This window comes from Phodopus roborovskii, unplaced genomic scaffold (assembly GCF_943737965.1).
Source record: "Phodopus roborovskii unplaced genomic scaffold, PHOROB, whole genome shotgun sequence".
Taxonomy (NCBI): Eukaryota; Metazoa; Chordata; class Mammalia; order Rodentia; family Cricetidae; genus Phodopus; species Phodopus roborovskii.
In genome coordinates this window covers 255,653-268,866 of record NW_026126714.1, presented here as the reverse complement: position 1 = coordinate 268,866, position 13,214 = coordinate 255,653, and the positions used below count along the sequence as shown (strand labels likewise).

Here is a 13,214-nt window from a genome sequence, read left to right as displayed (position 1 = left end):
ATTTTCATTTTACATATTAATCCCAGTTCCCCCTTCCTCCCTCCCTGTTTCCCTCTGTTCATACCCCCATGCCCCCCGACCACACTCCTCTCCCACCCCCCACTCAACATGTAGGGTGATGTCTTCCAGGAGGGGTCATCTAAATCTGACACATCATTTGGAGTAGGGACTAGGCCTTCTCTCCTGTCTCTAGGTTAAGGGAGTATCCCTCCATGGGGGATGTGCACCCAAAGTCCTTTTGTGCACCAGGTACATATCCTGTTTCCACTGTCAAGGTCCCTTAGACTTCCCAGGCCTTCCGGCAGAGACCCATGTTTAGGGAGTCTGAGTCAGTCCAATGCTGGAATCCCAGCTATCAGTCTGGGGGCCTAGTAGCTCCTCCTTTTTTCAGGTTGGCTGTCTCAATGTATATTTGTAGCCTGGTCTTGTCCTCTCTCTCTGCTTCTGAATTCCTGTTTTGCTCAGTGGTTACTTGTGGGTGTCTGCTTCTGTTTCCATCTGCTGCTAGATGATAGCTCTATGATGGTGGATAAGACAGTCCTCAATCTCATTATCAGGGAAGGGCATTTATGGTAGCCCTTCCACTGTTGCTCAAATTGTTACTTGCAGTGAGACTTGAAGGTCTCTGGATATTTCTCTAGGTTCATTTTTCTCTTCAAACATATAATTGCTCCCTCTATTATGTTCCCTCTCTCTTCTCATCTATTCCTCCCCTGACTCAATCTTCCTAGGCCCACATGCTTCCCTCTCCTCCCCTTCTCTTCCTCCTAGCTCCCTCTCCACTCACTGCCCCACCACTCCCCATATGCTCAGGAGATCTTGTCCCTTTCCCCTTCTGTGAGGGAACTTATATGAATCTCTTAGAATCCTCTTTGCATCTTAATTTCTTTGGCAGTGTTAATTATAGGCTGGTGATCCTTTGTTCAGTCTAAAATACATATATGATTGAGTACATACAATTTTATTCTTTTTGTGACTGGGTTACCTCATTCAGGATAGTTTCTTGAAGGTCCATTCACTTTACTGCAAATTTCAAGATTTTATTCTTTTCTTTTCCGGCAGAGTAGTATTCCATTGTGTAAATGTGCTATATCTTCTTTATCCATTCTTCAGTTGAAGGGCATGTTGGTTGCTTCCAGATTCTTGTGATTACAAACCATGCTTCCATGAACATAGTAGAACAGAAATCTGTGTTGCATGGATGTGGATCAGTTGGGTATATGCCTAAGATGGCGATTGCCGGGGCCTGTGGTAGACTGATTCCCATTTTCCTGAGGAACCGCCTTAATGATCTCCAAAATAACTGGACAACTTTGCACTCTCACCAACAGTGGAGGAGTGTTCCCCTTTCTCCACATCCTGTCCAGCATAAGTTGTTCTTGGTGTTTCTAATTTTAGCCAATCTGGCAGCAGTAAGATGGTATCTCGAAGTTCCTTTATTTGCATTTCCCTGATAACTAAGGACTGTGAGTACATTCTTTAGTGCCCTTCAGCCTTTTAAATTTCCTCTATTGAGAGTTCTCTATTAAGGTCTGGACCCCATTTTTAATAGGGTTATTTGGTATTTTGTTGACTAGTTTCTTGAGTTCTTTGTATATTTTGGAGATCAGCCCTCTGTCAGATGTAGGATCGGTGAAGATATTTTCCCAGTCTGTGGGCTGCCGTTTGGTCTTGTCCACTGTGTCCTTTGCCTTATAGAAGCTTCTCAGTTGGGGAGGTCCCATTTATTAATTGTACATCTCAGTGTCTGTGCTACTAGAGTTATGTTCAGGAAGCAGTCTTCTGTACCAGTTTGTTCAAGGGTAATTCCCACTTTCTCTTCTATGAGGTTCTACGAGTTTCAGTGTGGAAGGACTTATGATGAGGTCTTTGATCCACTTGGACTTGAGTTTTGTGGATGGCGATAGACATGGGTCTATCTGCAGTCATTTACCCACCATCATCCAGTTGTGCCAGCACCATTTGTTGAAGATGTTTTCCTCCTCACGTTATATACTTTCAGCTGTTTTGTCCTAAATCAGGTGTCCGTAGCTGTGTGGGTTAATGGCAGAATATTTGATTTAATTTCATTGGTGACCTTGTCTATTTTTGTGCCAATACCAGGCTGTTTTCAGGACTATAGGTCTGTTGTAGAGCTTAAAGTTGAGGATGGTGATGCCTCCTGGAGTTTCTTTATTGTACAGGATTGTTTTAGCTATCCTGATTTTATTTCTTTTTCTGTATAAAGTTGATTATTATCCTTTCAAGGATATTGAAGAATTGATTGAGCACAAATATTGATTGGAAACCCACTATTTTCCTTTCAGTTTAGGCACTGGGAATATAAATAAAAGTACCATACTTCTTACAGAGTTTAAATTAATGTGAAGCGGAGGACATGATGATTAGAGAACAAAACAAGATGTGACGAGAAATAACGGAACAAAATAAGAGATATTGGTTTAGTTAGGGTACCGAGAAAGCCTTCTTTAAGATGATAGTGGGACCCCACATCTGAATGAAACAAAGGTTCAAAAATGCAAGCACATAGAACACCACATAGTGAAAAAAATAAAAAGAAGGAAAGAAAAAGCCTGAAAGATGAAAGACCTTACCATACAGATGTGCTGGGCACACCAAAAATGAAGAAAGCCAATGGCAATAGATAGCAACAAAGAAAAGAGACATAGAATAGTCTATAGCTTCTCACAAGGTGGGTATGGTAAACTTGGTTCTGAGAATCTTGTTTTAAGTCTGTTTAAAACATTTGAGGGGGGTGCAGGAAAGACTGTGACAGTATGCACAATTTATGTTTTAGGAGTTATTCTGAGTTTACAGAGAAAAGACAGTGTAGGAAGATATAAAGACATTCATAGGGCTACTGTAATGAACCAACTACTGCTAATGATGGCTTTAACCAGAGTATTGGTAGATGATAAAAAGCCATCAGATTAAAGGTTAAGAAATTTGACAGAATTTGATGATAAGACAAACAAATATGGGACACAAAAGGGGCACTGAAGGATGACTAGCAGCTGCCCTGTTCACAAATACAATGATACTGCCATTTAGTAACTACAACAAAGAATATTAAGCAAGCCTAACTTGCGCAGAAGAAAGGAGTCAGATTTATATACAATAGGAAGTTCCATCCAAAGACACCGCTCAGATTCCTGGACTCATGTCAGCATGAGTTTAAGGCAATAATCTGATAAATGTTACCAGATACTGAGAAAGGTAGCTTGGGAATTCCAACATATTTACATTTTGTTCATGAAGAAAATCGTCCAAGACAAAATAACATTCTTAAAAATGAATGATGTAGCCAGGTGATGTAGGGCACTCCTTTAAAACTAGCAGTCAGGAAGCAAAGGCAGGTGGATCTCTCTTAGTTCAAGGCCAGCCTGGTCTACAGAGTGAGTTCCAGGATAGGCTGCAAAGCTACACAGACAAATCCTGTCTTGAAAACACAAACAAACACCAAATTAAAAAAAAAAAAAAACAACATGAATGATTCTATGTAATTGATAACATCCAATAATCAATGTGTAAAGCCTCTAATACATAACATGCATTTAAAGACATTTCACTTGCCATTCACTGGAGTTACCAAACACCTCTCACCTGTGAAGCATCCTTTCATTGTCTTGGTACAGCTCCCTCATCACTGTGATTTTCCTTTGAAGCTTCTGTTTCTCGATTTCAAGTTGTGTATTACCTGACTGCAAAGACACTTGTTCAGACTTGAGACTTCGCATATGCTCTAGACAAAGGTACAAAATCATAAAGAAACTAAAGGAATTAAAGTCTTCAGTTCTTAATAAAGAAATTAAAGGAATTTCATACAATTAAAAACATATTAAAAATATTAACGATACACAAAGTTGGTCAGATCACTGTGACTTCAAAACCCACCTACTTTATAAAGATACACAGAGAAGCCTGTCTTGAAAACAAAAATCCTTAATCACATGCCTAGGGTTTTTTTAAATGTATATGGAATCACTCAGACAATATACAATTAAAAATATGTCTTAAAATTTAGTGGCTAGAGATGGTAAGGAGAGTGTTTGTTTTTCCAAAGGTCCTGAGTTCAGATCTCAGAAACTACATGGTGGCTCACACAATCTGTAATGGGGTCTGGTGCCCTCATCTGGCTTGCAGGTGTGCATCCAGTCAGAAAATTGTATACATAATAAATAAATAAATCTTAAAGAAAAAAAGATAATTGACAAGATTGGACATGCCCAGGGACATACAGCTATAGACAATTACTATACACAACAGTTCAGTTACTAGTACCATAATAAATCAGTCTTTTTTTTAGTCTAAATTGTTCATGTGCTGTCATTCAAACTAGCTGATAATAAGTGTTCATTTCCAGTTTCCTGAGAGACCAAGACTCAAACAAAATGAAGACTGGAAAGAATAATGACTTTTACATTATTTCAACTGCTATACTACTGAATCACCCACAAAATTGGGGAGATAGCTCAGTCAGTAAGGTACTGGCTAAACAAACATGAGGACCAAAGTTTGGGTCATGAGCACCCATATAAGACCTGTCTGAGTGCTGAAAATGGAAAAAACAAGTTCCCAAGGGCTTACTGAGCAGCACAATCCAGGTTTAATGACAGCTTTCTCAATGAATAAGGGGGAAAGGAATTGAAGGAAAGCCTGAATATCTACCTTTGTCCTCTATATACATATGAATACAGACACACACAAAATGGATTAACAATTATAAGTGATTGTGAATTCTGTATGAACTAGCACACCATTATTTTTACATATCTCACTTTTCTTTCATTATGATTAATACAACTCTACACAGCTCTAATATTAAAATGAGAACCTCAACTCTGACCTGCTCTAAGGTATCATTCCCAAAACATATGTGAACCAATCGAATACAAGAAAAAAATGCACTATACTTCAAAAGGGCAGTTTCAAAATCATAACAAGGAAAAGTTTAGTAACTATGTGCAATGGGATGTTATTATTCTAAAATGCAAGCTAAATAAACATATGGACCAAAAGAAAAGTTTGTGTCGATACAGTAATAGCAAAGGGAAAATATACAGGAAATCATGAATAGTTGACTTCTGCAAAAATTGTAAAGCTATATCAGAAAAAAAAATGCCCATCCATGCTGTCTGCCAGATCTAACAAGTCACTTATCAAGAAATCAATGGTCAATACAAGCTGTAATATAATTGAATCATACTAATGCAAAGAAGCCTTAAAAAACAACACAAATTATTTTACCATTATACACTCAAGCTCTTTTTTCTAGTGTCTGACTTTATCTCATTTTAAAACTTTTAAAACTAAGTGTTTGGGAGACGTGGAGGGCAGGGGCTCAGAGGGAAGGGGACTGGGAAAAAGTATAGCTCAATTCAAAAAACGTTTGTGTGTGTGTGTGTGTGTGTGTGTGTGTGTGTGTGTGTGTGTGTGTGTGTGTTCACCTCAGCCTGCATGCCCAGGTGGGCAAAGGTCAGAGGACAACTAGCAGGGGTCTGTTCTCTCCTTCCACTGGAGACTGAATTCAGACCATCAGGCTCAGAAGAAGGGGCTTTTATGCACTGAACCCAGACACTATAATAGGGCACTGTACAGGCCAGGTGCAGTAATTTTAAGCCTATATAAAGCAGACATGTGAGAAGCTGAGGTAGAAATGTGAGGACTTCAAGAAGCCTGGGGTTACATAGAAACATGCATTTAAAGGAAGAACACTATAAATTACCAAAAAGGCCAGAATCTATGGGAGATGAGAGATGGTTAGAGAAAAATGCTCCCATATGTTAAAAATTAATTATTGAAAAATTTTATGACGCATTAAGGAAAGAATGTTGGGGCTGGAGACATGGCTCAGCAGTTAAGAGCAATGAATGCTCTTCCAGAGAACCTTGGCTCAATTCCGATCACCCACAGGGCAGCTCAAAACTGTCTGTAACTCCAGTTCCAGAGGATCTGACACTCTCACACAGACATATATGTGAGCAAACTCCCAATAAAGTAAATAAATAAAAAACATTAAATAATTTTTTAAAACACCATGGAAAAAGAAAAGGTGGATTTGGAGGAACGCTCTACACACACAAGAGTTTCCCATATTATTTGGTGGGGGGGGGGATTAAGACTGGCCAAGAGAAGGAGTAAACAATGGAATAACTGGTGAACTAATTGCTTGCTACACTGGTACTTCCTACTAAGATACATGTACGTTAATGTATGCCTCGATAAAGCTGCCTTGAAAACAGAGTGCCTATTCCTCTCTGTATCTTCCACACTGTTAATACTATTCTCAGATAGCAGCATTTTTTTTAATTAGACTAGTGTTTTTTCAGGTCTAATAACAATACAATTAGTATAATCAGTGAGTAGGGCAATTTAATCCAATGGTTCAATCTTTTTTAAGCATTTTGCTCATTAAAAGTCTTAAAGGCCTTTGAGACCCTTTTGGTCTTTTTCTCATCAGTTCTCAACCCTGGTCTTGAAGGTTATAAAGAAGATAAAGTACACTGAAGCTGGCCTCACAACGATGAAGTCTGGTATAGAGCATAGGTCCAGATTCAAATGGTTCTGGCTATCGTTTGGAAGACAGAATAAGTTAAGAATGAAAAGGAAGAAATGTGAAGTTCTGGGCAGCCGTGGCAATGGTTGACTACATATTGACGTTTCTTGTATTCATTGAGAGGATTATTTTGTTGATGTTGATTTCTGGTATGTTTATATTCAGCTGTGTAATCAGTGAAGGGGCTTTGCCTGTGATCATAGGTGTAGAGTTAGAAACAGGCAGGAAAAGCATCAGGCAGGTAAAATGAAGCTCTACAAGCAGAAGTTTTTGTCTTATGTTGCATCATTTAAGCAAGTGTAACAGGATCAATAAAGCCTGTTTTGAAAAGAAAATATAGATGAGGAGAAATAAAAAAAAAAAAGATGCCTGTGGTTCCATTCTGAGTTAACCAGCACAGACATTTGAATATGTCCATCCATTCTTTTCAGATATAAAAATATGAATTTATTTCATTAACACAGTGAGATGTGATATACCTTTTACAGCACAAACACAACTGGCAAAAACTATTTTTCAATGTGAACAAAATCAGCAAACTTTTTTAATGCTTTCCATAAAAAAATATATTTTTACAGGTGTAAAGCCACTCTTGTGTATGCTAATAAATTATATGAATATATTAAAATAGTAGACATTACAAGCTCAAGTCCTGAAGATCACTTTCTCAATTTTAAAAAATGTAAGGAAAAAATTAAATTTAAAACTTTTTAACATCTAAAACTATATCCAACATTGTACTCCTTGTGGTGGCTTGAGTGAAAATGTCACCCTAGGCTCAGAGGATGTGACACTATTAGGAAGTATTGCTTTGTTGGAGGAAGTTGTCACTGAGGGTGAGCTTTGAGGTTTCAGATGCTCAAGACTGACCCAGTGGCACTCTTCCTGCTGCCTGCAGATCTAGATATAGAACTCCTGGATCTTTCCCCAGCACCATGTCTGCCTGTGTGATCTTCTGCAGTGCAATTACTATGGAATACTACTTTATGGTATACTTATAATTTGCAGGCCCTAGAACTCTGAACTATAAGCCAGATCCAATGAATGTCTTCCTTATAAGAGTTGCCATGGTCAAGGTGTCTCTACATAGCAATAGAAACCCTAACAAAGATGCACCATACTCCACATTCTTACATACTTTTAATAATTTACATAAATATAAGAGATAATGGAATACATTTACCACTGACAGTAAAACTCAGAAGTAATTCATTCTCTTTAAGGAGACGTGCTCGTCAAGAACCCTTACCTGTAAGATCATCATTTGTTGCATCTATTTCAGATAACTGAGTATAAATTTGGTTTCTGTCTCCTTCTAGGGTTTTTAACGAAGCACTTAACTTCAAAGAAGGAAAAGAAGAAGAAAAGCAATTATCAATTACACAAAAGAAACACACATCCCCAATATACCCCATACTACTGTTCTGCAGTTATTTTCCCCGTGATGATGTTATCATGGACAACATAAAGACATCAGTGCAGCTGCCAAAGCAGCCTTCACCCTATACAATCAGGACTTTTTACACAGATTAACTAAGAACTGACAGAGGGAATAAACCAGAAGACAACACAGCTATTATTTATTTCTCAAAAGAGTATATAGAACCATTGGAACCAGAAGAAAAGAATGCACATGGGGAATGATTAAATAAAACAATAATATTCTGAAGATATCTTTAATGGAAGAAATGAGTGTACAATTTGAACATTTCTAAATACTATAATTATAAAAATTTCTAAAGTTGATATAAAAAAAGAAATTGATAAGGAAATCCTAGGGGCTGGAGAGATAGTACACTGGCTGCTCTTCCAGTGGACCTGAATTTAAGTCTCTACACGCACATGGCAGCTCATGACTGTCTGTAGCTCCAGTTCCAGGGAATCTCAAACCCTCATAAAAACAAGCATACTGCCAAACCACCAATGCACAGAAAATTAATACATCAAAAGAAAAAGAAAATTCTCATCATTTATCATATAACCTTATACAAAAAAATTAAAGCAATCTTTAAATTAGTTACTAAGGACACACAGATTTCATGTCTGCTGTAGGTCCTGCTCCTTCTCATCTAGATTTTTACATACTAATACAAACCTCAGTAGCATATATTAGCTTCCTCAAAGCTCCCTTAGGCTGATTACCTACAGTGAAAAATAAAACCATACTTAGTGAACACATCCAAATGAATACATTAGTTCTTTATCTAGTCTTGCAACCCCTCTTCTGGCCAAAATTAAATAATTTGAGGCTGAGCTTACTTGCTCTTGACTCTAATTCCAACATTTCACAGCTAAGACAAGGGGATTCCCATGAGTATAAGGCCAGCCTGGACTTCAAGGTGAATTCCAGGCCAGCTTGACCTACAGCAAGATGTTGTCTCAGTAAAAAGAGTAATTAAAATAAAATAATAATTTATATAAGGTAGAGTGATCTACACTCAGGAAGATAGACAGTGTACTACAGAGACCCAACAAGAACTGAATATTTACCTAAACAGTGTCCATGGACTTAACTATGCTTAGATTCTTATGGCATTACAGCATCCAGGTTAATTAGTCAACCGTGGCTTCAACACTAAAATTATTAATGAACCATGGCTCCAAGTTAAGTACTATTAAACATAAATAGAATTTATGTTTCTTCTATTATAAAATAAAAATGAAAAATACAAATATTTTATATTACTATACCTTACTATAGTTCCCCTTTTGTTATGGAACTTAAGAGCTGTGTTGTTATAATGAAGAAATATAGGCTATAGAGAAGAGCAAAAGAGAAGAAGTCTACAACTCTGAAGAGGTAAAGAAATATTTACACAAAAGACTAGCTAAATAAGGTGGAAAGGGAGCGTGGTATTTCATGAAGATAGACAAAATGTGCCAAGTCTAAGTATATGAGGAGCTCTATACACATGTGGAATGAAGAGGAAACAAGGAGCCAGTCGCCACAAGTCAGTGCACGTTATTCTCTAAGTCATTGTTCACTTCTACATCCAGATTACCATCATCAGTTACATCTTCCCCAAGCACAGAATTCCAGTCTTTCATCCTTAGCAGGCTCTCCATCAGAGACTGGATATTGAGTAAAAAGAGAAAACAAAAAGAGAAGGTAATGACTCATGATAATAGCTTTACAATTTAGAACTTAACTCATCTGAAATTCAATCCTGAGCCAATGAGATGGCTCGGCAGGTAAAAGCATCTGCCACTTAGACTGATAATCTGAGTTTAATCCCCAGAACCCACATGGTAGGAAAATTGCCTCCCAAAATTTGTCTTCTGAACTCCATACCCACATCATGGAATGCACATACCTGACACATACATACACAAGTAAATTTTTAAATATTATAATTTTTTAAATCAATCCCCATGAATAAATCCTTTTGTACCCTAAGTATCTCTCTGCAATTGAGATATGTAAACAGTTGGTTTTATCTTCTAACTCCACATTTAGGGACTATTAATCCTGAAAAACTAACTTGCTGAACATGGTACATCTTTTACCCCACCACTCAGAAGGAATAGGCAGGCAGATCTATGTGAGATGGGAGCCAGCCTGATATAATAAAGTGAGTTCTGGTAAGAAAAAACTACCTCTTGAAACACTGTATGCAAAAATAAATATTATGGATATTATGGAAAGGAGGGATGGAGGAAGGCGAGGTAGTGAGGGAAGGAAGGAATGAAGGATGAAGAGAAAAAGGAAAAGAAAGAAGAGAAAACAAAATCAAATACAGTGTTTTATAATGGTTCATTCTTGTTAACTACAAAGCAATAAAATATTTTCTTTTGTGTGTATCATACACACATGAGTATGCAGGTGCACATACAGCTGCAAGAGCATGAGGCAAGAAGATGCAAGTGTCTTCTTCCATCATACTCTACCTTACTGCCTGGAGACAGGACCTCTCATGTAATAAGAACTCCACTATCTCAAAAGCATGGCTGCTCAACAGGGTCTAATCTCCACTGTCTCTGTCCCCTGTGCGGGGCTCTCAGGCATGTGCAGCCATGATCTTCTTATGTGGGTGCTTAGAATTCAAACTCAAGACCTTATGTTTGCAGACCAAGTGCACTAACCCACTAAACCATCTCCCCACTCCCTAAAATACTTTCTTTTGACATTCTTTACATTTTTTACTAATTTACAGTCGGACTTGAGAGATAGCTGAGCAGTTTGGGACTTGTTACTCTACTAAAGCATCTAAGCTCTTTTCCCAGCACCCACATCAGATGGGTAACTTGTAACTCCAGCTCCAGGATATTCAGTGGTCTCTTCTGGCCTCTGTGGGAAGCATGCAGTGGCCAATAACATATGGAGTGGGATATGTTGTGTGGTGTTTCATCTATCTCCGAGACATACAAAAGCTATAAAAAAGATTCATACAAATCTATGAAAACATCATAGACATCTTGGGCACTGCACTCAAATGCACATTCCTATACATGGGCACATACAAATACACACCAACTAAAAAATTAACATCTCTGGCTGGAGAGATGGCTCAGCTGTTAAGAGCAGATATTATCTTGACAAAGGCCCAAATTCAATCTCACTACCCATATCTAGCATTTCTCAACTCCCTGTAACCTCAGCTGCAGGGACTACAACCTTTCTGGTTTCTGAGGGCCAAAAAACTCACATGATTATACCCACAAAAAACTAAAATACAGATTCTTGATTTATACAAGGAAGTAACTAGCTGGAGAGTCCAAATGAGACAAACAAAGACACGTTGTAAAATATTTTGAAGGAGTACTGGAAGACCATCAACTGATTTTTCTGCTGCTGTTGATATTTCTTTTCTTTTTTTTTTTTTTTTTTTTTTTTTTTTTTTTTAAATCCGCCTATATCTGAGAGTCCACCCTGAGTTCCTGCCGCCAGCAAGATCCTTGACCCCTAAAGCAGGGCCTCTGCTAAAGAAAGAGGCCTCAGCTGGAGAGTCCCAGTTTCCAGTGAGATCAGACTATCATGCAGAAACTTGCCAAGTTTCAGCTCAGCCTCTGTCCTCCTCCCCCAGCCATTGACTAGAGCCATTGGCTAGTGGCATCTTCTACATTATCCTCAGCCCTGACCCCATCCCTGGGTCCCTGTCTGTGGAGAGACCTCCTATAGAGCTTGGACTACCCAGAGATATAGATATTGACTCACTGACCACAAAATCCCACTGGGGAAGTATCATAGAGAGAGGGGGAGACCCCATCAACACCTACTGGAAGAAGCTATGAGAAGACGGCAATACAAGAAAACACCTAACAACAGAAAGACAAGCATGACACCACCAGAATCTAAGGAATCTACACCAACTAGAATGGAACACAACAACAAAGCAGAGGAAGCAGAAGGGAACGACTTAAAAATTTCTGTCATAAAAATGATAGAGGCCCTCAAAGAAGATGTGAGAAAAATCCCTTAAGGAAATGGAGGAAAAAAACAAACAAAAAGTGGAAGAAATGAACAAATTCCTTAAGGAAAGCAAAGAAAGTACTGAAAGCCACCAAAAAAATAAAAAAAAATAAAAAATTAAGCAGGTAAATGAAATGGTTCAAGACCAAAAACTAAACTAGAGAAAATAAAGGCAACACAAACTGAAGGAATGCTGGAAATAGAAAAACTGGGCAAAAAATCGGGAACTACAGGCACAAGCATAACCAATAGAATTCAAGAGATCGAAGAGAGAATCTCAGGTACAGAAGATAAACTAGAAGAAATAGATTCATCGACCAAAGAAAATCATAAATCCAACAAATCCTTAACAAAAAACATACAGGAAATGTTGGACACCGTGAAAAGGCCAAACCTAAGAATAATAGGCATAGAGTAAGGTGAGGAAGCCCAGCTCAAGTTGGTGAAAGCATATTCAACAAAATCATCGAGGAAAACTTTGCAAATCTGAAGAAGGACATGCCCATGAAAGTACAAGAAGCATACCGAACCCCAAATAGGCTGGACCAAAAAAAAAAAAAAGACCCCTCCACATATAATAATCAAAACACCTAGCATAAAGAATAAAGAAAATTAAGCGCAGTAAAGGAAAAAGGACAGGTAACATATAAAGGCAGACCTATCAAAATTACACCTGACTTCTCCATGGAAACCCTCAAGGCCAGAAGATCCTGGAAAGATGTTCTTAAATATAAAGAGAACATGAATGCCAGTCTTGGCTACTATATCCAGCAAAACTCTCAATCACTATAGATGGAGAAAACAAGATATTTAATGACAAAACCAGATTTTCCCAAAACTTATCTACAAATCCAGCCGTACAGAAATTATTGGAAGGTAAACTCCAACCCAAAGAAGGTAACTACGCCCACAAAAATGTAGACAACAGATAATCCAACTACACCAGAAACCAAGGGTAAAAAAAGAACTAATATATTCAAAATACCACTGCCAACAACAAACCTAAATCAAGCAAGCATCAACAATCAATGGTCCTTACTCACGCTCAACATTAATGTCCTTAACGCACCAATAAAAAGACACAGGCTAACAGAATTGATACGAAGACAGAATCCATCCTTCTGCTGCATACAAGAAACACATCTTAGCTCCAAAGATAGACATTACCTCAGGGTAAAGGGTTGGGAAAAGATATTCCAATCAAATGGAACCAAGAAGCAAGCAAGCATAGCTATCCTAATATCTAAC

General features: G+C 38.1%; 1 protein-coding gene and 1 non-coding gene across 2 annotated transcripts in view; one reads left to right on the top strand and one right to left on the bottom strand.

Moving 5' to 3' along the window:
* Positions 1–3,599: 3,599 nt before the first annotated feature.
* Positions 3,600–13,214, bottom strand: part of LOC127214447 (melanoma inhibitory activity protein 2-like) — a 31,323-nt gene continuing 21,708 nt past the window's right edge. Inside the window, 5 exon segments of the mRNA XM_051174848.1 lie at positions 3,600–3,742; positions 7,806–7,896; positions 8,652–8,698; positions 9,243–9,312; positions 9,518–9,628. Of these exon segments, the coding sequence (XP_051030805.1) occupies positions 3,600–3,742; positions 7,806–7,896; positions 8,652–8,698; positions 9,243–9,312; positions 9,518–9,628 (462 nt within the window).
* Positions 6,436–6,564, top strand: LOC127214450 (small nucleolar RNA SNORA61). Its single transcript, XR_007833847.1, has one exon. It is a non-coding gene; the product is annotated as a small nucleolar RNA SNORA61 (small nucleolar RNA).